A 23,711-nucleotide genomic window follows, 5' to 3' on the forward strand; every position below is an offset into this window, starting at 1 on the left:
GTGTAGCTCCTGGAGACCGTTAGGGACCTGGGACTAAGTAAATTAGTTTTACAAAAATTCTCGACAGATTCGGGTCGTTGTTGGTGTGAAAGTCAGGAATAGAGAGCACTGACTAAGCATACAATTACAAAATTTAATCCTTAGAGAATTGTAGAATTCACTGGAGAGAGCGGCTTTTCCTCCAGAGTTCGCGGCGTTGTAACGAATCCGCGTCTTAAAGTCTAAGGGCTATTTGACATCGCCTCTCCCACGTGTTCTCTCCCATCCAGCGGCTGCGGTGCCCGCCCTGACCCAGACCCTCCGCCCCTAGATTCGACTGGCAGCGCAGCCCCCCAACCTCGCACTGGTGTCGGATGCGAGAGCTTGTGCTTAAGTATGGTCTCTTTTCTCTGCCCTTAGAATCTGGGGTTCCCAGGCGGGGGGCAACAGGCTACGCTTTGGGAAGGTGGCGGGATCTCTGGAGGAGGCCGCCGCGAGTACGTTGGACTGGGGGGAGGGGGGGGCCTGTTGCGGAGACCGGCAGCGCGTCCCCAGAGCAGGTTGGGGAGCTGCCCGGAGACCGTATCACTGGGGCGAGGGTCGGAATTTGAAGCTCTGAGCCACCCCCAATCCGGGTTTGGGGAGTAGGGATCTTGTTTTGGAACAGTGAGTTAAATGTAAAGCATCCACGCGGTGACCTTGAGCTCACAGACAGGAGACCCTCCTTTAACTGAAAAATCGTCTCTAGACAGAATGCCATGACCCCACACCCCTTATCTGATCTGCTAATTTCTGAGGACGTTTAGACGTTTCCCTTTACGCATTACTAAAGGGTTTTTTTTAAATCAAAAAAAAATGTAATCTGTAAAGTTAAATAACAGTTTATTTCTGCATCTCATCTGTCTACTTTCATAGAAAATAAACCTTAGAATTAAAAGGGACCTTAGGGGCTCAGCTTTGCAGAACCTTTTAATTCTTGATAAATTTCAGTAATTCTGTAATTATATCTTATGTCAGTTACATTTCTCCCTTCGTTATTGGGCTCTTAGGTACTTGTTCCTTCACAATTTGTTTTATAATGTAGGTGAATTAAAAGATACAATAACAATGTCAGAGACTCTGAAGATGACTTAACTCCCTTATTTTCTAGGTGAAACTTAAATATGAAAGAAAAAGTGACCTTCCCTCTGTAGTCTCTAAGGTCTGAGGGTAGGCATAGAAACTTACTAAAATGACTCGAATAAATGATTTGATTTGGATCTTACAAACCCCTTTCATATCAGACCTGGGGTTAAAACTCAAGTAGTCTCGCCCCCATCTAGTCCAGTGCTCATAGGCTCACCCTTCAGGCCTGGAAGGGATGCTTTAAACCCGAAAGCAGTAATCTTTCAAAAGTCTTTTTTGCCCTGATTAGTAGTAAGTTGAGTTGGGGTTGCCAGTTAATCAGACATAACTTACTAAACCTGCTGCAAATAATCTAAAGCAAAGGGACATGAGGCAGAGCCATATTTTGTATCAGTCAGACAAGTTCAGATCAATTTAGACATCTGACCTATCAAAGACAATGATAGCCCTGAAACAAAAAATATGTCTCACAAAATTATATGTCTTTTGTGTTGTTAACATCTTTATTTACTTCCTCTTTCCCACTCTTACACCTCCATATATACATGTATAAATAGATACACTTTTTTTGCTGCCTGGTTTGCAAGTAAGTTTCAGACATGACCTTTAACCCTAATTTCTTCAGCATGTATCTCCTTAAGAACAGTCTATTACATAGCCACAGTAAGATTATCACACCTAACAAGGTAACATTCAGATTTCTTCAACTATCCCAAAAATGTCTTTATTTTTAAAGCAGAAAAATTTTTTTTTGATTCAAGGTCGAAACTTCACACATTGTTGTCATGACTCTTTAGTCACTTAATCTAGAACAGCCTTCTACCCCTTTTCTTTATGACTTTAACTTTTTAAAAAGACTATCCTACTTGTCTTACAAATTGTGCCACATTGTGGATTTTCCTAGTTATTTACTCATGATCAGAATCAGATCAAACATTTTTGGCAAGAATACTACATAGTTGATACTGTGTCTTTATTGGTTATGGTGGTGACTGCCAGATCTTCCCAGTGTAAAGGGACTGGTTTCCTTTGGTGATAAGTAACCTATGGAGGTACTTTGAGACCATGGATATATCCTCTTCCCCAACCACCTTTCACCCAGTAGTTTTATCATTCATTCATGATCCTTGCCTGACTCACAAGATTATCAATTACCAGTACCAGTCATGCAGAGACTAGGGTCAGTTATCGTGGTGATGGCCAAGGACATCAGAAGAATCACTTATTGTAAACTAAGTTTGAACAGAATTAGAATTTTGGCTCCAGACCTGGTACAAATCTGCATATGATTCCAAAAAAGAAATGGAGGGCATCTCCCCCGTCACCTCCTAGTCCTTTGGTTGTTTTCTTTTGCTTTCAAAAATTTCTGGGAATTGTTTGTCCTTGTGTGTTTATCTAAACATACTACCTGGAAAGATTAGGATGCTAAGTACTTCTTAATACCTATAACACATATGCTAAGGAATTGTAACCTCAGAATAGACTGAGGAAACTAATTTCACTTACTGAAAACAATTTAGCCAACAGAAGTTTAGATTTTGTCAAATAGCTTTAGAGCTTGAAGAGACCTCAGCAGTCAAATTGTAATCCCCTTATTTTTCAGGTAAGAAATCAGTCATTAGAAACATTCAAGCAAAGGTTGGACAACTAATTTTCCGGAACAAAAGGAAACTCATGCATCAGAAAAGGTTTGAATTGATGACTGATAAGATTTCTCTTTATCTTAAGTTCCCTAGTTTTATTACATATTTTGTTTGACACAGAAATAACTTAGCATTGTTATGATCATTCCCAAGACCTAAGCCAGAGATTCTAGAACTTTCTTATCCCTTCCTTCCCTCTGGAGGTTTCAGGGATATAACCATAAGGTAACCTCTGATAGGATATTTGTTTCTACAGTAACAGACATTTGCTGTAATAGCTGAAAACTAGGACTAAATCAGAGGGCAGCCACATTGCTTCTACCTGTTTCATCATCAGGTGGTTTGTATGGCTGTTGGACTTTGTCAGTCAGCATAATTTACTATTAATTAACTATAAAATAGAATGCCCCAAGACTTAGAAGACCCCAAACTAGCAACTGAATATGAAAATCATTCACTCAATTATCTCCAATATTTTCTAGGAACAAGTGCCTATAATTAAATATACCATAATCTTGGTATTGGTGACTACACAGAAGAGCTTTGGAGACTTAGACAGACTTGAGAAAACTGTTAGCTCTTAGTTCAGTTATAGGTCTGGGAAGATATTTGAAAATATATATATATAATTGAATGACTAGAGAAAAAATCATAATGTTAACAGGGGTATTGAATAGAACTATTTTATTTTCCAAATTATCAAGAAATATTACTCATAATATGATTAAAGGAAGAGATATATACTATTAATGACTATATTAAAAATAATACCAAGAAAATAAATTTTTTTTTTTAGAGATTTTATTTATCCATTTATTTTAGAGAGAACATGCACACAAGCAGGGGTAGGGGCAGAGAGAGAGAGAATCTGAAGCAGACTCCACACTCAGCATGGAGCCAGATATGGGGCTTGATCTCATGACCCTGAGATCATGACCCAAGCCACAACCAAGAGTCCAACACTCAACTGACTGAGTCACCCAGGCACCCCCCAAGAAAATAATTTTTAAATAAGATTCATACCAAGAACATCTGCGGCACTCCTCATCTGTGTGTTGTCAAAGACTTCTCAATAACAACCATCATTTGTCACCATGAGTTGTATACTAAGGGGCAAGTGGGGTAGAGTCAGCACAGTGTTACCAGTCTCTGAAACTTAACATTTAAAGATTCCATACCTTCTGCCTTTCTGGAACTCTAGTTAAAAAGTGATTATATATTAATTTTAACCTGAAGAAATGAAAGGAATAGGAAAAAGAACGGGATTTTGACATCACAGTCAGTGAACATGCAAATTTCTAAGGTTCTTATAAGTAAGAAAATCAGATCTGTTACCGTTTTTGGTGTGAGGGTGGAAACACCAGTGTCCTAAAGTACAGTGAATGTACTACACAATTCAAAAAGGATCACGGTCTTATGGATGAACTTTTGTCATTTCAGCTAGAGGCCTATTGTTCCATAATGCACTTTTTTTTTAAGATTTTATCTATTTATTTGATAGAGATGGAACACAAGCAGGGGGAATGGAGAGGGAGGACCACATCTTCATCTGTTGATGGACATCTGGGCTCTTTCCATAGTTTGGCTATCGTCTACATTGCTGCTATAAACATTGGGGTGCAGGTGCCCCTTCGGATCACTACATTTGTATCGTTAGGGTAATCACCCTTATATATTTTTTTTAAGTTCCCGCAAAACTGTTTCATTTAACACCTGTTTTCACAAAAGTTACCTTACCAGTTCTTGGATATTTTCAGGCTGTTTTTTGAGTGAGAAGCCGAAAGAACTCTAGTTTGAGTGTTTGCTAACACTTCCTACACTGCCCACTGAATCTTGTTCTGGGGCAGGGATTAGACAGCTGGGCAACTTCATTTTTTTTATATTAAACTTTTTATTTTGAGATTGTAGATTCACGTGCAGTTGTAAGGGAAAATGCAGACATACCTTGTGCCCTTTATCCAGTTTTCCACAATGGTAACATATTACAAAACATCACACTATCCCAACCCAGATATTGATGATACAGTCAAGATACAGAACATTTCCATCACAGAAGTCTCTCATTTTGCCTTTTTATAGCAATACTCACTTCCCTCCTACCTATATCCCCTCCTAATCCCTGGCAATCACTAATATTCTCCATTTCTTTAATTTTGTCATTTCATGAATGTTATATAAATCATATATAACCTTTTGGAATTGGCTTTTTTCTTTCACTCAGCATAATTCTCTAGAAATTTATCCAATTTTTGTGCATCAATAATTCATTCCTTTTTATTGCTGAGTAGTATTCCATGGTACTGTTGTACCAGTTTAACCATTCACCTATTGAAGAACATTTGGGTTGTTTCCAGTTTTTGACTATTAGAAAGTTTCCGTATACAATCACATACAGGTTTTTGTGTGACCCCCATAAGTTTTCATTTCTCTGTGATAAATGCCAAGGAATACAATTACTGGGTCATATGCTAGTTGCATGTTTAATTTTCTTTCTCTTTTTTTAGATTTTATTTATTTGACAGAGACACAGCGAGAGAGGGAACACAAGCAGTGGAGTGGGAGAGGGATAAGTAGGCTTCCCGCTGAGCAGGGAGCCCGATTGGGGGCTGGAGCCCGATGCGGGACTCGATCCCAGGACCCTAGGTCATGACCTGAGCCGAAGGCAGATGCTTAACAACTGAGCCACCCAGGCACCCCTCATGTTTAAGTTTCTAAGATACTGCCAACCTCTTTGCTGGAGTAGCACACAATTTTACATTACTACTAGGAATATCTGAGTGATCCAGTTTTTCCACATACCATCATTTGGTGCTGTCACTATATATATATTTTTTTTGTTTTTGTTTAAAGATTTTATTTATTTATGTGACAGAGAGACAGCCAGAGAGGGAGCACAAGCAGGAGGAGCGGGAGAGGGAGAAGCAGGCTCGTGGCCGAGCAGGGAGCCTGATGTGGGGCTCGATCCCAGGACCTAGGGATCATAACCTGAGCCAAAGGCAGACATTTAATGACTGAGCCACCCAGGCGCCCTGTCACTATAAATTGTAATAAATTTATGTTTTACATTTAAGTTCCTGATCCATTTTGAGTTAATTTTTATATAAGTCATATATAAATGAAAGACTTAGTTTGAGGTTAAATTTTTTCTTTTGGATGTACAATTGTTCTAGTACCATTTGTTGAAAAGGCTATCCTTTATTTCATTGCTTTTGCCCCTTTACTAAAAATCATTTGGGGGGCGCCTGGGTGGCTCAGTTGTTAAGCGTCTGCCTTGAGCCCAGGGTCCTGGAATCGAGCCCCGCATCGGGCTCCCTGCTCCGCAGGAGGCCTGCTTCTCCCTCTCCCACTCCCCCTGCTTGTGTTCCCTCTCTCGCTGTCAGATAAATTAAAAAAAACAAAAAAAAAACAAAAAAAATAAAAATCAATTGGGCATATTTGTGTGGCTCTAACTCTGGGTTCTCTGTTCTGTTCTACTGATCTATGTGTCTGCTACTCCACCCATAGCACACAATACTGATTACTGTAGCTCTGTAATAAGTCTTAAAATCAGGTAGACTGATTTCCCCCATTTTATTCTTTTTTTTTTTAATTTGTTTTAGCTATTTTCCAATCCGTGAACACAATGTCTCTCCATTGATTTAGGTCTTTGATTTTTTTCATCAGCATTTTGTAGTTTTCAGCATACAAGTCTTGTACATGCTTTGTTTGATTTATCCCTAAATTTTTTTTGAGTGATTGTTAATAGTATTGTACTTTTCATTGTCTTGAGTGTTAACTGCAAGTATATAGAGATAGAATTGATTTTTTGCACGCTTATCTTGTATCCTGTCTTTCCTGAACTTACTAGTTCTGAGTTTCTTTGTAGATCCCTTGGTATTTTCTAAGTTCACAATTATGTCATCTGCAAAGAGAAACAATTTTATTTTCTTCCTTTACAGTCTGTATGTCTTAATTTCCTTTTCTTGCTTTACTGCACTGGGTAGAACTTCCAGCAGTATATTAAGAGTGGTAAGAGCAGATACCCTGCCTTGCGCACAATCTTAGGGGAAAATATTTAGTCTTTCACCATTAACTAGTTTTTTGTAGATGCTCATTATCAAATTGAAGTTCTCTTTTCCTTATTTTCAAAGAGTTTTTATCACGAATGGGTGTTGAATTTGTCAAATGCTGTTTCTGCATCAATTGATATGGTATCTCATGATTTTTCTCCAAATACTGAAACAGTCTTGCATCTCTGGAGTAAACTCCACTTACTCAAGATGTATAATTATTTTTATATATTGCTGAATTACATTTGCTGTTATTTTGTCAAGGATTTTTAGGTCTGTGTTTGTTATGCTATTATGCTTTTGATGTCTGCAGAGTCTATGGTGATGTATCCTGTTTCATTCCTTATAATGATAATGTGATTTCTTTTTTTATTACTCTTGCTAGAGGCTTGTCTGTTATAATCTTTTCAAAGAACCAGCTCGTTGTTTTATTGACTTTTGTTGCACTTGTTTTCATTTTCATTAATTTCTGCTCTTTATTATTTCCTTCCTTCTACATGCTTTGGGTTTATTCTGTTCTTTTTCTAGGTGCTTGAAGTGAAAGTTTAGATTGTGGATTTCAGACCTTTACTTTTCTCTATTATATGCAGTTAGTTGTCAGTTTTCCTCTTGGCTCTGATTTAGCTGTGTCCCACAAATTTTGATGTGTTGTATTTGCAGTTTCATTCAGTTCAATGATTTTTTTCTCCTTTGAGACTTCCTCTTTGACCCATGGATTATTTAGAAGTAGTTTATTTCCCAAATGTTTGAGATTTTCCTGTTATCTTTCCGTTGCTGATTTCCAGTTTGTTTCTGTTGTGGTCAGAGAACACATTCTGTATAATTTCAATTCTTTTAAATTTGTTGAGGCTAGTTTTATGGCCCAGGATATATGGTTTATCCTGGTCTGTGTTCCATGGGCACTTGATAAAAATGTGTATTCTGTGGTGTTGGGTAAAATGTTCTATAAATGTGGATTGTGGGTTGATAGTATTTTTTTTTCTATATCCTTGTAAATTTTCTGTCTAGTTCTACTGATTGTTGAGAGAGGAGTGTTGAAGTCCCCAGCTGTATCTATTTCTTTCTCCTTTCAGTTCTACTCTATTTTGCAACTTTCTTCTTTGGTGCATGTACATTTAAGATTGCTGTGTTTTCTTGGTAGGTTAATCCTTAAGTCCCTTTCTGTCTTTTAATTTCCTTTGCTCTGACATCTACTTTGTCTGATATTAATATATCCACTATTTTCTTTTGATTGGTTGCACGATAGATCTTTTTCTATCCTTTTATTTTCAACCTGTCTGTATCATTATATTCGAAGTAAATTTCTTAGAGAGGGGCGCCTGGGTGGCTCATTCGTTAAGCATCTGCCTTCAGCTCAGGTCACGATATCAGGGTCCTGGGATGGAGCCCCACATCAGGCTCCCTGCTCAGCGGGAAGCCTGCTTCTCCCTCTCCCACTCCCCCTGCTGTGTTCCCTCGCTCACTGTGTTTCTGTCAAATAAATAAAATCCTAAAAAAAAATTTTTTCTTAGAGACAGCATATAGTTGGTAATGTTTTTTAATCCATTCTACCAGTCTCTCTTAATTGATTATTGACACCAAGTTATATTTAATGTAATTGTTTACTAGGGCTTAAATTTGCTATTTTTTATTTTCTCTTCTGTTTTTCTTGCCTTTCTGTGGATTACATGAATATATTTTGGAATTTCATTTTGATTTATCTATAGTATTTTTGAGTATGTTTCCTTATGTATCCTTTTTAGTGATTGCTCTAGTTACTTCATGATATTTATATACCTTAACACAGTCTGATGGTGTCAACACCAGTTTCAGTGAAGTGTAGAAACCTTACCTTCCTTTACCTTTACCAATTTATTAATATACATTTGAAACGACATTAGACATTTTTATAATTTTTGCTTCAACTGTCAAACAGTTCAGGACACTTTAGAAGAGAAGGAAAGTGTTCTGTAATTACTCATATTTGTTATTATCTGTTTTTCCTCTTTCTTGATGTTCCAAGTATCCTATTTTCATTTCCTTTCTGTTTAGAACTTTAATTCTTTTTTTAAGGTAGGTCAGCTGGCAACAAATTCTAATTTTCTTCATTTGAGAAGGAAGTGTATTTTTTCTGGATGCAGGTTCTGGGTTGACTGATGTCATCCTAATTGTTTTCCCCTGTAGGTAAGATGTTACTTTTTCACTTGCTACTTTCAAAAATTTTTGTCTTTAGTTTTTAGATGCTTGGCTGTGCCTTATCTTGATGTAGATTTCTGTGTGTTTGTGCTCTTTGGCATTCATTCAGCTTCTCTTGGATGCATAAATTTATCTTTTGCCAAATTTGGGACGTTTTCACCCATTATTTCTTCCAGTACTTCTATAGCCTTGGTCTTTTCTCCTCTTCTTCCAGGACTCTGTTGAAACAAATATTTGATCTTTTGTTATTACATCATATAGGTTCCTGGTACTCTGTTCATTTTTTTCATTATATTTTTCTGTTTGAATATTCAGATTCATTAATTCTATTTTCTGTCTTCTGCTTTACTGATTGCTTCCTCTGTCCTCCATTCTATTGATTCTATCTGTTCAGTTTATTTTGGTTATTTAATTTTTCACTTCTTAAGATTTCCATTTGGTTCTTCTCATATCTTGTTTGTTTCAGGCATATTCATAACTACTCATTGAGGTATTTTTTATAATAGCCGTTTTAAAATCTTTGTCAGATAATTCGAAATCTGTCATCTCAATATTGGATATATATTATCTTTTTTCATTCAGTCTGAGATTTTCTTAGTTCTTGGTATGATGATTTTTTTTTTTTTATTGTAACTTACATTTTGCATACTGTGTTATGAGGCTCTAGATCTTGTTTAAACCTTTTCTAGCTGGCTCCTTTTGCCACTGTTTCATTAGCAGAAGTAAGGGAGTGGGCATGCTGCCTCATTACTACTAGACGCAGGATAGACGTCCAGGTGCCTCACTCTGTCACTTAAGATATGGGGGTGGTCTGCTCCTCAGTACTGCTGGGCAAGAGTAGGAGTTATGGCTCTCCAGCAGGCCTCCGTTGGTATGAGGGACTGGAGAGGGACTGGAGTGCCTCATTACTGCTCCCCACATGGTCTCCACTGACACCAGAAGAGGATATGTGAACTCATTACCACGGGACAGTAATGCAAGCCTTGAATCTCAAAGAGGCCTCCTTTGACACCACCCAGAGGGAAGAGAGAAGGGCAACCCATTACTGCCAATTGAGGTAGAAGTCCAGGCTCTTCATGTTGTTTCCACTGACACTTGTTGGGTTTGGGGGAGCCCTCATTAATGCCCAGTAAGGATGAAAGTCCCTGCTTCCTAATCTCCCTTCTCTGAAGTGTGGGGGACTGAGTGCCTCATTACAGCTTAGTGAGGGTGGAAGTCTAGGCTCCTAACTTAGCTTATGTTGATGTGGGTGGATGGGGGATACAGGCCAGTGTTTTTGTTTGCGTGGAGTACACAGTTATTGTTTAAAAGTTTTTTATCTTACAGGCTTCCCCTTTCCTGGCCCTTTGGCTAGAGAGGGCCAGCTTTGGGCAGATGGGGGGTTTTGACTGTGCCCACTGGCATTCGCAGATTGCTGGCTTCTTCAGCTCTAACTCTGTGATAGAGGAGACAAAAACAAGAGAAAGAGAAATTCCCCACTATTTTGTTTCTCAGGTCCCAAGGGCTCTGGCCAATATACTTTCTTCTCTCCACCTTTTTAAAGTCTTATGTTTGTTTTATGTCATGTCCAGTGTTTTTAGTTGTACTTAGTTTGAAGAATAGGGAAAAACACATCTCTTGCTCCATCTTTTCAGAAGCACAAGTCCTAAACTGCATTGTATAATATAGAATCTTCTCTTTGACTGGTTAGTGGTATTTTATAATAGCACAGCAGTACTTGAAAAATTGTGACCTTCAGTTAATTGATGGTATTTTTCAGGTAGTTTATATGGTAAAAACATACGCAGTTGACCCTTGAACAACAATACAGATTTGAACTACATAGGTCCACTTATATGCAGATTTTTTACAGTACTGTATTATTAATGTCTTTTGCTTATGATTTTTTCTTTTTGAGAGACTGTGGGAGTGGCGGGGGCAGGGACAGTGAGGGGTGGAGGGAGAGAGAATCTCAAGCAGACTCCCCACCGAGCACGGAGCTCCACATGGGGCTTGATCCCACAACCCATGAGATCATGACCTGAGCCGAAGTAAGTCTGAGTTTAACCGACTGAGCCACCCAGGCGCCCCACGTGGATGGTGTTCATTAACAATTAATAGAAACTTTGTATTTCTGTAGAGATAGTAAAAGAATCATTATTATCACAGGTCAAAGTTACATTAAAATAGTTAAGTACTTGTAGGAAGAGCTCTCTTGGTTTCCCTTAAAGCCCTATAGGAACGAGGCTTTAACAAGTAAACTTGCAAGGTAATAGAGCAAGCTGTCTTAAAACTGGAGATTTAGATAGAGGGGGACTTTGGAGCCTATAGCCAGCATTAAAAAATCTAATTCTGTAAACTGTAGTGTTCTTTGTTGCCATTAATGACCTAGGGGATTGTGGAGAGGGGGATATAATTACATACTCCATTAGAAATTTATAAAATAAAAACAATTTCAGGTAAGTTTTGTTTCATTTATTTTCATAAACTGTTCTTGTTTTAATTACCTAACTTTTTAGCTAGCCTAAAAATATTTGTTCAGAGACTGACAGACTTTTTCTTAATTTTTAAATCAGGTGACTAATAAACATACCAATAGAATATGGCTGCACAAATACCAGAATCTGATCAGATAAAACAGGTAAGGTATTACAAATAACAAAAAAGAATTTTGCAAAAAATTTAAGGCTAACTGGGTGCAACCATGTCAGTCAGTGATCTCACAAAATAACTTCATATTTCATTTCCAAAAATGGATTTTAAATGATACGAAACATTTATTTTTCAGATAATGTGACAGATATCCAGGAACGAATAAATATTCAACTAGATAATTGGACTATGTTTTGTAGATCATACCATACAGGTCATATTATACCCATTTGAGTTAGTGAAAGAGCTGTTGATTTCAAGTATTACAGGGTATTTTCCCCAAATACAAAACATCAGTAATTAAAGTTTCAAAACATCTTTGCTTTAAAAAACCAAATATTAAAGAATGTTCTGATTTGTTCGTAGTTTAAGGAATTTCTTGGAACCTACAATAAACTTACAGAAACCTGCTTTTTGGATTGCGTTAAAGACTTCACAACAAGAGAAGTAAAACCTGAAGAGGTATGAAAAGTGTTGCCTACTAAGAATTCTCTAAACCTGTCATAAACAATAGAAATGGGATGCCTCTAACCATTTCCCTTGTTCCTAGTTATTACAGGAATTTGGATTACTTAATATGTTCCATTGCTCAGAGGAACTGAAGCAGTCAGGGCCCCATGGCATTGAAGTTAATGATCACAAATTTAATATGACAGCTTGTCATATATACTGTAGCATGGCAGATTTTTTTAGTAAGATGCCTAGGGCTTGCTGAATTATTGTTCCGTAGCAAAGAAAGATTCTTACTAATTAGCTTTCAGTCAAGATGGCCTAGCTAGAGAAACCTGATATGGCTCTTCTATCTGACCCTGACAACTCACGTTAATTTTGGAAAAAGCAGAGCTTGAATATGGTGGCTCATATTGCATAGGTGGACTCTGAAAACTCAGTCCTATGAGAAATCTTAACTTTTAATACCATCATCAAAACATTTATATATTGGCTAAAAGTGACATAAACTTCCTCCAGTGTAAGATGTTGGTCAACATTCATGCCAAGAATATATAACTAGCAATCAACAAGTCCTTGTTAAATAAATGACAAAGCTTGAAAAATGCTAAGTATAATATTCTTCTTGTTAAAAAGAAATGTTGAAATTTAAGAATGTGCGGAATGGAGTTTCTCATTAAAAAGGAACAAACTTATTCCTGGGCCTATGTTTTAACAATCAGAATGAGGGATGGAAAAGTCAGGGATATACCATTGTTTTTAGTGCTTATAAACTGGTAGGCATTCAGTATATATTAATTCTTGTAAATGGATAAAACTACTAACAATTGAAAGCTATATGGACTTGCTACTCATTCATACCATTTAGTTCTCATCTATTCAAAGAAAAGAAAAGCACCCACTGGTTGTTCATTTAGAGTACGTGCACTTTTTAAAAATTAGTATTTCTGTGTTGCCTCTTGGATCTTCTCTTTTTATTTCTAGACCACCTGTTCCGAACATTGCTTACAGAAATATTTAAAAATGACACAGAGAATATCCATGAGATTTCAGGAATATCATATTCAGCAGAATGAAGCCCTGGCAGCCAAAGCAGGACTTCTTGGCCAACCACGATAGAGAAGTCCTAATGGATGGACTTTTGATGAACGATTGCCAGCAGCTATTGTGATGGAAATGAGGATTCATCTGATAGAATCCCCTGAAAGCAGTATCCACCATATTAAACTGTCCTAACTTTGGCAAATGGAAACAACTGGAGAAACAAAATTGCTATTTACCGAGAATAATCAAAATAGGAGGTCTTATTGTTGAATGAAAATAATAAGATGGAACATTTGTTGAGGCCTTAAGATTCAGCAGCTTGGTAATTTCATTAGAAAAATAAACCATTGTTTCTTCAATTGTGACTGTTAATTTTAAAGCAAAATATGTGTTCAATCATGTATGAGATAGAACTTTTTATTACTAAAAGTAAAATAAATGGAAATATCACTGAGCAGTTGTTTATACTATATATATAGTACCATAGTATTCTGACTGGACTGTGGATACGTTGAAATGTTTTTCAATCACGATCATCCTCCAGGTATTCCTGTTCATTCATGTCTGCCTCAAATTGCTGGTAAATACATAAAATAGTTACTTTCTAATCATTTCAACGCACGATCGTTTCTTGCCTCCCTTCTTGTGTCAGGGTGGCCATTATACATTCGTATCCTAGCCATATTTTTCATATGTCTACAGGAAACATCCCATCTGAGACTACCTTGTGAATGTGTAAGAGTTGACTAGTATGCTCTAGTGGAGACTGTGTTTTGTGTTTTGTTCAAAAGCTGAGTCCAACATGAATGATTCTCAGTCCAACATTATACGGTGTATTCTCATCCATGACGTGTGAACAGTGCAATAAAAAGTGAACTGAAGTTAAAGTAGTGTCTTACGGCTAAATGAATCCTAAAACAAATACAAGCATCTGCAGGGAATTCTAGTTGATGCATAAATATACCAAGAAATTTGGTAAATGTTAAGTAGACTAATACCCACTAGTAAATTGGCTTCTGAGTAGATTTCATTTGGTACCAATCTAAACTTGCACTTAAGAGAACACGAATTTAAGTTAGCTTATGTTTCCAATACCAAAGTGATTTCTATGTTTTGTCATATTTGAAGCCAAAAGTATTATTCTGCTTTGATAAATGATGGTTTTCTGTATTACATCTAATTTTTAAGCTATTGCATCATTTAACTAACAATGCCGTTTAACTTACAGGCCTCTGTTGACATTACAGTTAGTAATCATTAGGTCTTTGAAGGTACAAAGACAAAATATTAACAGTGCTACCTTTAAAGCTGAAATGTTGAAACATCTATAAGACTCAACAAAATATACAATTCACTGTAGTTAAAGGAAAATGAAAAATAAGCTTGTTTCATCATAAGGCAAGAAAAGCAACCAAAAATTCAGAAATTTTACTTATTTAAAGCTCCCACCCACGCACAAACTTTGCCATTTTTATGTAATCAAGCCTAACATGGTTATTTACTGTTATTTACATTTAGCAAAGACAATTAAGTATGTGCTCACCTGGCAAATAAGGGGAATCTCATGTAACAGCAGCTCAAATACCTGAGGCGGGAGTGTGTGTTTGAAAACCTTCAGAAGTTCCTGTGGTTGTCCACACACTAAAAGGGCATTGCTGAGATGTTCAACACCCAACTGATGCTCTCCTGAAACAGATTGATAAGGTTTAAAGCAAAATGTTAACATTCTTCCAAATAAACATTCCACAAATTACCAAGAAAACAAGTATTGAAATAAAAAAAAAAGCGTATCAAACTACAGACTAAACAAGTCTTAAAAAGAGTAAAGACTATAAATGGGGAAAATGTTGAACTGCCAATTAGATTCACTGTGATCAAGCTGCAAGATGAATAATTTTATGACCCAAGTTACTATTAAAAAGTGCACTTTTGCTTTAGAAACGTTCATGTTCTACAATGTGGGTTCACAAGAGGGGGGTATTGTTTATTTTAAAGATTGTTTTCTGCTGTTACTGATAGGAGATAGATTATCTTTAACTCTACACGTGTGATTGCTGAAATATAAAGGAAACACCTGATATTCTGGCTAAACAAGACTTTAAAAAAACATTGTATTATCAAAGAGTTTGAAACAGGGTTTAGTGTAACACGAATTAAATAGCTAGGGGAAGAAAAGAGATTTATGAACTTTGATTTCTAAGTTTTAAGATGAATTTTAGGATGACTGGCTATAAAGAATGAAAATTTATGTACTATGGAAATTAATCATAGAATTTGTTTAAATTTAAACATGGAATCAGTCTCACTACTTCATTCCAGGAAACTGAGGCAAAGATAGTGAAATGATTTAAATTTTCAGAACTAATTAATGCCAAAATTAGTAACTGAACTTAATTTTCTGAACCTTGAGACCACAGTGTGCTGCCTCTCTTCAGGTGTTACATAATTTCCCATTTATTGGTTGAAATACGTGGTCATCTGAAAAGTGCATGATGGACAGAAAATACTGCTTCCCAGATTTGTATTAAGTGTAAACTGAAAAACCATCAGAAGGATATTTAGATGAAATACTGTGCTAGTGTTTCACTAAAAGGTTTATTTTATTAAAGATTTATTTTAGAGAGAGAGCGCAAGCCAGGGGGTAGGGGGCAGAGGGAAAGAGAATCTCAAGCGGACTCCCCACTGGGCACAGAGCAGGGTTCCAACTCACTACCCTGAGATCATGACCTGAGCTGAAACCAAGAGTCACTCAACCGACTGAGCCACCCAGGTGGCCCTAAAAGGTTTATTTTAAATTAATAAAATTATAGCTTTATGGAGATGACACATTAGGTCAAAATACTTTGGTCGTATTGAACCTTTTAAAGAAAGATAACATAGTGCCTCCTGTCAGGGCACCTGGGTGGCTCAGTTGGTTAAGCGTCTGCCTTTGGCTCAGGTCAAGATCTCAGGGTCCTGGGATGGAGTCCCATATCGGGCTCCTGCTCAGTGGGGGGTCTGCTGCTCCTTCTGACCCTCCCCACTGCTCATGCTCTCCTGTTCTCTCTCAAATAAATAATTTAAAAAAATAGTGACTCCTCTCAGGATGATAGAGCTAATGTGACAAAAACAATAATCAATTTGATCAAGTCAACCAATAAATCAGCTAATCAGAAATTTCAGTCAAAATTACTGGCTCTATGGTCCTATGTAGACGTAACCACAATTGAGATGGCTATGGGACTATACTACTTGACAGCAAAGTAATGAAAATTGGGGATGTAGCGCAGAGGAGTGGAGAAAATTAAAAGGATTACAGAAAACTAGGTGAAAAATTATTGCATTAAACAGTGTATTGTAATAACCTAAAGAGTTTTAAAAAAATACTGACACCTGAGATTCTGATTTAATTGGTTTGGGGCATGGTGGGGATTTAAATAAGCAACCAAGATGAGAACTCCATTAAGTAAAATATGGGCATACATAACCCTTAAAGAGCTAATTAATCACCCTTAAGAGGTAAAAATTTAATTTTTTAAAAAAAAGATTTTATTTGAGAGAGAGAACACAAGCAGGGAAGAGGGGCAGAGGGAGAGGGAGAAGACCCCCACCCCACAACAGGGAGCTGGATTCGGGGCTCCATCCCAGGACCCTGGGATCATGACCTGAGCAGAAGACAGACCAACTGAGCCATCCAGGCGCTCCAGAGGTAAAAATTTTAAAAACCAAGTTTGCAATTTTTTTTAATAGTCTCAGTATTTGTAACATCTTCACCTCTAAGTCTAACTGAACTATTTACATGAAAGCTTTTAAAGTGAATAAGAATAGGGGCACCTGGGTGGCTGCCAAAAGGGTTTTATTTTAATTGCCCTTATGTCCAAGCAGTATCCAGTTAGGAATTAATCCAGAGGAATTAATTCTGTGAGGTCCCCAGTTTTTTTTTTTCAAGATTTTATTGACTGAGGGGCACCTGGGTGGCTCAGTTGTTAAGCGTCTGCCTTTGGCTCAGGTCATGATCCCAGGGTCCTGGGATCCAGCCCCGCATCGGGCTCCCTGCTCTGCAGGAAGCCTGCTTCTCCCTTTCCCACTCCCCCTGCTTGTGTTCCCTCTCTCGCTGTCTCTCTGTCAAATAAATAATCTTCAAAAAAAAAAATTTGATTGATTGAGAATCTGAAGCAGACTCCGTGTTGAGCGCAGAGCTCTAGTCCTGGTCGAGCTCAGGACACAGATCATGATCCAAGGGGAAACCAAGATTCAGACCTCAACCGATGAGCTACCCAGGCACCCTGTGAGGCGTCTAGTTTATATAATTGGGGGGGGGGGGACGGGGGGCATTTTTTTTTTAGGGACTAACACACCCTTTTAATGTTTTTAAATATTTTTAAAGTTTAAAAAGTGTTTAAAGTTTGTAATTCCTAGTAGGAAAACATCTGAATGAATACCCTAATGGCAAACCACTATAGAATGTTTCAGTTGCACGTGGGGCAGAGGGGTAGGGATTCTCTTCACAGCCCCCCAGCTTTCTTCATGAGGTCAGAGGTACACTGGTTTGTATTACTGCAACATCCATTAGGTGATTGTTGCTTTTCCTTCAGCAACGGCTTTATTTGTCAGAAGGGCATTATGCTTGACCTCTAAATTTGGCTGACAATTTACTGATGAGATTCATAACCTTTGGATTGCTCTGATATTTTGACATATTTACTGGGTTCTGGGCAACATCCTGGAAGGCCACCATAACTTCTGGATCCTGCATGGCTTCAAGAACCTCTGGATCACTAAGAATTTCATTGAGCCCAGGCATTCCTTCCATTCCAGGCATCCCCCCTGCCATTCCAGGCATTCCTCCAGGAAAATTACCAGGTATTCCCCCAGGAAAGCCACATGGGAAAGAGCCATAGTGAGCTCCTGATTGTCGTCTGGCTTCTTCCTCCCTCTGGGCTCTCTCATGTTCTTCCCGAGCCTTCTTAACCCTTTCTATTCTTTGATCTCTAGCTCTTCATGTTTTCGCTTTCTCCAATGTTCAGCAATTTTCTGGGCCCTCGGTTGAACTTCTTTCAGCATTGCACTAGCATCTTCATCGTAATCCAGTTTACAAGCAAGGGCAAGATCATGTGCTGCTTCTTCCCAATGGCCCAGAAGTCTGTGTGCTTTCCCTCGCCACTTATAAGACTGAGCTGAATCAGGATTTCAGTAGCTCTGTCAGTCTCGAATGGCAGCACTTGGCTTCTGTAATTTGATGAAGACACTGGCTCTCTTGGCATAGAGAATGGTCAAGCAAGGATTCAGTTTGATGTCATCTGTGAACAAGTCAATGGTTTTCTGTAGTTCACCATTATTTAGGGCATCAATGGCAGCCACTTTTTTATCATTTGCCTGATCCATCATTTCTTCGGTTATCTCTACATTTTCATCTCCCGTTTCTTGAGGGGCATCAGTATCTGGTTCAATCACACCTTCATTGTCAATTTCTAGATCACCTTCCTCACTTGATGGTTCGTCTGTCTTTATGTTTTCCTCCACCTTCTTACTATCTGTTTTTTCTTCCTTGAGATTGTCTTCTGATTTAGTTTTATGAGTGGCAGGCAGTATTTTACCTCCCATGCTCTCCACCCACTCCCACAGGAAGCGCATTTCCTCGATGTGCAGATCCTGCTTACACATTTTCACGAAGGCCCGAAGTTCGCTCACTTTGCAGGGGTCCATGGTCCAGAGGCAGTGGCAGGCGGCAGGCGTGGCTGAGATTGTGGCCTGATTCCAGGCCCAGGTACTAGCTCAGCGTGATCGTGTGGAAGGGGGGGGCACTTTTTTTTTTAAGTAATCTCTATCTGCAATGTGGGCTCAAACTTACAACCCCGAGATTGACTCACATGCTGTACTGACTGAGCCAGCCAGGCATCCAGCAGGCCCTTTTAAGAAAAAGAATATAGAATTATGAATACAAAATTGCTAGGACTCTTCCCAGAACCTTCAAAGAAGTTTGAGTAAATGAAGGTTCTTAAAGTTTATGCTTTACCACCTTGTATAAAATCACTCCTGTTTATATCATTTAAGTCATTTCCAACTATTCATTTTGTCATTTTTTTTTTAAGATTTTATTTGAGAGAGAGAGAGAGATCACAAGTGGGGGGGGCTGAGGGAGGAGAGAGGGAGAACCAGGCTCCAGGCTGAGCAGGGAGCCTGATGTGGGGCTCGATCCCAGGACCCTGGGATCATGACCTGAGCTGAAGGTAGACACTTAACCGACTGAGCCACCCAGGTGCCCCCATTTTGTCATTTTTAAGATATTTTTAGCCCGTTTATAAAACTTCCCATTAGAAAAGATTAGTATTGAATAAAATACTAAAACATCAAATTATAATGAGTAATGTACAATGACTATTTTTTTTTCATTTCTCAAAACCTTTATCATGGTATTAAGCCACTGAATTAAAGTAAAATTCTTGGGTATTGCTATGAGTTGTCCAGGATCTTGACTTTGTTTTCATAAATTCTGGAGGACGCTACCTCTTAAATGCAGGGTGGAAAAATCTTTTCAAAAAAGACAAAAGAGCAGAAACAGCTACAGGCGCTGTGATGAGAGGAAATTTGCAACACTTGAAAAAAAGATACATAAACGGGTGTCATGCTCATTTATCCAGCAACATCATTCATCCCTTACAAAAGAAGCCTGAAAACAAATTATTTTCCTTTCCAGGGATTAACACCAGAACAAAGACATTATCATTACATACAGCATTTACAAAATATTTATATTATCTACCAACATTTTACCTAACAATATTGTGAAGCCTTCTCAAAACTATGTGGAATTAGGTGGGGATAAATTATAATTCAAAATACAGTTGATGGCCATTAAGTCCAAGGTAGTCCCTACAGACATCACTACGTTAGACACAGTACAAGAATGGTCATTTATAATGATTTCATCATCAAAGTAAGTAATTACTGTGTTAAGAATACTCTAAGAATGCAGGAAATTTTTTATAAAACAGTTCAAATTTTTTTAAGTTTTGATTCATAAAACATTTGGTCATTTGGAAAAGTCATTTACTTAGAATTTTACCTGACGATAAATGAAGTATTACTGTATTTGGCTTTGCTTCTCCATCTGCACATTCCCAAGACTGACACAGAAACCTGAATGCTATGTATAATATGAGATGAACAGTGTGACCAAGTGAAAAATCTCTTTAAAAGCAAGTTGGTTAACACATCTAGCTAGTTTTTTTTTTTTCTTTGAGAGAGAGAGAGAGTGGGGGTGAGTAGGGGCAGAGGCAGAGAGAGAATTTTAAGCAGGCTCCACGCTCAGCTTGGAGCCCAACATGGGGCTCAATCTCACAACCCTGAGATCATACCTGAGCCAAAATCAAGAGTCAGGAGGTGTGGGGCGCCTGGGTGGCTCAGTCGTTAAGCGTCTGTTTTCGGCTCAGGTCATGATCCCAGGGTCCTGGGATGGAGTCCTGCATCGGGCTCCCTGCTCCACAGGAAGACTGCTTTTCCCTCTCCCACTTCCCCTGCTTGTGTTCCCTTTCTCACGTGTCTCTATCAAATAAATAAAATCTTTAAAAAAAAAAAAAAGAGTTGGGAGACTTAACTGACTGAGCCACCCAAGTGCCCCAAGTTTTTTGACAGATAAATACCAATCAAAAATTTTTTCAACATATATATACGCTTACAAAAGAGTATTTACATTCTCACCTCTGGATAACCAAAGTTGTCCCATTTGTACCTCTTGCAGAAAAAGTTCTTGCAATTCTTCATTCTTTGCTGGATCCCACAACTAAAAGATTCACAAAATATTTAAAAATGAGTAATGAATGTAAGGTATAGGGTTACTGATCAAACTTATTTTTTACTTAAAACAGCATATCTTGAACCTAATCTCTAAATCCAAGGTATGATAAACACAATTTTTCTTTATAATATTTAAAACAACTTAAGATGGAATTAAAATTTCAGGCAATTTAAAAAAAAACCATGGCATATCGAAATTGAGTTGAGATGCTTGTAATAACTCTCATGTGTATTTTACCCAGCTTCCTAAGTACACATACCAGTAATCCTACTGTAATTAACTACAACACACCTAGTTTTGTAGGGTGCAAAATTATTTTCTTGCCTAGGGTTTTAGCAGTGTTTGTCGACCAGGCAAAGGGCATGGCGAGGGGTTGGCAGGGCAGTTGAGTGTTCAGAAGCATGCTGTGGTTTGCTTCAGCCTGGTTCAGGAAGGTGACCAGAGTCACAGGATGGCGTCATCATTGGTACCATGCCCAGGGCTGGTCTTTAAAGGTAGGCAGAATGGACAATCCTTGACCCAAAATTATCAACTCCCCTGCCAGTCACTTCAGCTTCAGTCTGTTATAGCTGGAAGGTTTTTGTGTTTTGTGTTTGCTGTCCCCAAGAATTCTCTTTTTAAAATGGGATGAGCCATTTCATAATTCCAAGTGGTTCTTCCTTCCTTCCCTTTCTTTTCCAAGCGCACAATAAAAACGACACCTAGGCCGAATGTAAGCCGGGCGGGGCGCGGGTGGGTAGAGGCGGCAGTTGATGCCTGCTCAGAGACCAGCCAGGGGCCCCTGAGGCACAGCCAGACGCTGCACGGGCCGGGCGGTTACTCACTATAACGCCACCTCGGTGTCGCTAAGCACTTCACCTGGGCGCCCCGTCCCTCAGCCTTCTGCTGCTGGGCTCTTCTTTCTGCAAACACAACACGGCACGTGCTGCTCGGGAGCCATCCCGACGCCCGCGTGGGCTCCGCCAAGCCCTCAAGCCCGTGGGCGGGCCCTCCGCCCGCCCAGCCACGTCGCCGTCGCACTCACTGTCCCGCAGGCGGCGCCTGAACACGGGGTCGCCACGCCGCTTCCGGTCGAAGTAAACGCAGTAGCCGAGGAAGGCGACGGCGCCACAGACCGCCAGAGCCCCCAGGAGGCCGAGGACGGTGCGGACGCAGGGCATCCGGCCATGGGCGTCTAGGAGCCGAGCGTTGGGCGCTGGCCGGCGAGCGCGAGGAGCCGGCCGGAAGGCAGGGGGCGTCGGCGCGGCGCCCATGCCGGCCTTGGGGCTTCCTGTGCGCCCGGCCGCAGGCGTGCGGAGCGGCGCGTCGACGCGCAGTCCCGCGGCCGGCCGAGTGAGGAGGAAATCGAGGGTCTGGGAGGACGTGTGGACTAGGTCTCAGGCCCCCGAGTAGCAGAGCTCTGTTCGAACCAGGTCTGTCGCACTCCAAATTCTGAACCCCTTCCCCAAACGCGCTCCTTTCCCCGTGCCGACGACACCCATTCAGGCAAATCACAGTGTGTCAGGAATCTGGTTAGCTGGAACTGGATCCTCCATAAGCCCCTGTTCCCTCTCCTGCAGATTGAAGTTGACTCCTATCTTCAGTCTTCTCCTAGCTCGCAGCACTGCCCACCGAGCACCTGAACACAGCTAGTCCGTGCTCCCCAACCTGGTCTGCCTTGGCACCTGGAAAGAACCCAGTCATCCAAAGCCCCCAACCACTTTAGCTCAATAGCGGGAGGAAAGAGGAGTCTGGAAACAATATTAGCCCCGGGAGAGGGGAAGGGGGGAGTGAATTTGTTGGCCTGGGCCTGACAGCCAAAGGTCCCAGAGCAAAATCAACTCCGAGAGACCCATGATGCTTACTAGCCTAGATGTGTTGCTGATATTTGCTTTATTCAAACACCCCAGGGAAGAATGGAGGTAAGACTGACCCCAAATACAGAATTTTGATTTTTCTCCTAAGCCACAGAGAAGGCATAAGCTAGGTAAGGACCTAAAGAACTAAATAATTTCTCTTTTTGTATTAGGCTAATCAACCGGTCTTTACAATTTACTGATATTACTAGTGTGTGCTAGCAAGATGCTCATTACTGCTTGATTGCCATCAGGGCCCAGAAGCAGCCCCAGGCCTTCACAGTTTAAGAGTTAACAGGTGTAAGTTACATAAAATTGTTTTCTTGAGTACTCTCATGTTCCTTCCTCAGGCTTCTATTTGGGAACTTGGTCTAGTGTCAAAACCCAATTGTAATCATGAACAGAAGAGAGTTCTGTTCATTGGTTCAGAATCTTGGTAACGAGTTTAGTCCAGCTCCAAAGGATCTTTTTCTAGACTAGTTGGTCTTCTGATAAAAGCATGCTACCAGACCCTCCCCATCCTTCACTTCCACTGAACTCATAGTTAATCCCTGAGGTACATGGAAAGGGTTGGGGCCAGGGAAACTGTGGAGACTAGCTGGGTGTTCAAGGACACAGTAAACAACAACATAGAAAGGAAGGAGAATTATTACAGCGGTTAGAAATAAACAGATTACTGTAGTTGAAATTGTCACAGAGACCATGTGGGAAAATAATTGAAAATTTTTCAAGCAAATTTCTATGGTAAAGGTAGATATTTCTTAAATGTAGACACCATTCCTGCCAGTTGGGGGATCAGAATTCCTACAATGCTTTGGTCATTTTCCAAATTGAGATAGCATTAATAATTGTCCCAAAACCATGGTTCTCTGCTGGATGTTAGCTCTCTCTTCTAGACAGCTTTATTGAGGTATAATTGGTATACAGTAAGTTGCATATATTTAAAGTGTAGCATTTGATACATTTTGACATGTATACATCCAGAAAACCATCGCCAAAATCA

At 39.4% G+C, this 23,711-nt stretch overlaps 2 protein-coding genes and 1 pseudogene across 3 annotated transcripts; 1 reads left to right on the forward strand and 2 right to left on the reverse strand.

Annotated features, from left to right (window-relative positions):
- Window positions 1-259: 259 nt before the first annotated feature.
- TIMM9 (translocase of inner mitochondrial membrane 9) lies at window positions 260-14,068 on the forward strand. Of its 2 annotated transcripts, XM_028101637.2 has the most exons (5): window positions 260-373; window positions 2,708-2,792; window positions 11,527-11,591; window positions 11,969-12,064; window positions 13,037-14,067. In XM_028101637.2, the coding sequence occupies exons 3-5, from the start codon at window positions 11,553-11,555 to the stop codon at window positions 13,169-13,171; spliced, it is 270 nt and encodes an 89-aa protein (XP_027957438.1). In that variant the 5' UTR covers window positions 260-373; window positions 2,708-2,792; window positions 11,527-11,552; the 3' UTR covers window positions 13,172-14,067. The 2 variants fall into 2 exon arrangements, with proteins under 2 accessions (XP_027957438.1, XP_027957443.1); XM_028101642.2 differs by lacking the exon at window positions 2,708-2,792 and having other exon boundaries at window positions 13,037-14,068.
- On the reverse strand, window positions 13,620-22,033 carry TOMM20L (translocase of outer mitochondrial membrane 20 like). The gene is made up of 5 exons (XM_028101622.2): window positions 21,898-22,033; window positions 21,732-21,775; window positions 20,777-20,858; window positions 14,640-14,782; window positions 13,620-13,673 (listed from the first exon to the last, which is right to left on the reverse strand). Exons 1-5 carry the CDS (start codon window positions 22,031-22,033, stop codon window positions 13,620-13,622), a joined length of 459 nt encoding a protein of 152 aa, XP_027957423.1.
- LOC114207658 (putative protein FAM10A5 pseudogene) lies at window positions 17,697-18,796 on the reverse strand (annotated as a pseudogene).
- Window positions 22,034-23,711: the final 1,678 nt, after the last annotated feature.

Source organism: Eumetopias jubatus, unplaced genomic scaffold (genome assembly GCF_037043125.1).
Source record: "Eumetopias jubatus isolate StellerSeaLion01/CBP00866 unplaced genomic scaffold, mEumJub1_p1.0 scaffold_7, whole genome shotgun sequence".
In the NCBI taxonomy this organism is placed as follows: Eukaryota; Metazoa; Chordata; class Mammalia; order Carnivora; family Otariidae; genus Eumetopias; species Eumetopias jubatus.

Coding starts and splice junctions, on each gene's coding strand:
- TIMM9 (XM_028101642.2), top strand. CDS start 11,553: ATGGCTGCACAAATACCAGAATCTGATCAGATAAAACAG. Junction 11,592..11,968: donor AATCTGATCAGATAAAACAG/GTAAGGTATTAC, acceptor ATTTGTTCGTAG/TTTAAGGAATTTCTTGGAAC. Junction 12,065..13,036: donor GAGAAGTAAAACCTGAAGAG/GTATGAAAAGTG, acceptor TTTTATTTCTAG/ACCACCTGTTCCGAACATTG.
- TOMM20L (XM_028101622.2), bottom strand. CDS start 22,033: ATGCCCTGCGTCCGCACCGTCCTCGGCCTCCTGGGGGCTCTGGCGGTC. Junction 21,776..21,897: donor CAGGCGCCGCCTGCGGGACA/GTGAGTGCGACG, acceptor TTGTGTTTGCAG/AAAGAAGAGCCCAGCAGCAG. Junction 13,674..14,639: donor AGATTCCCCTTATTTGCCAG/GTGAGCACATAC, acceptor TGTATTTACCAG/CAATTTGAGGCAGACATGAA.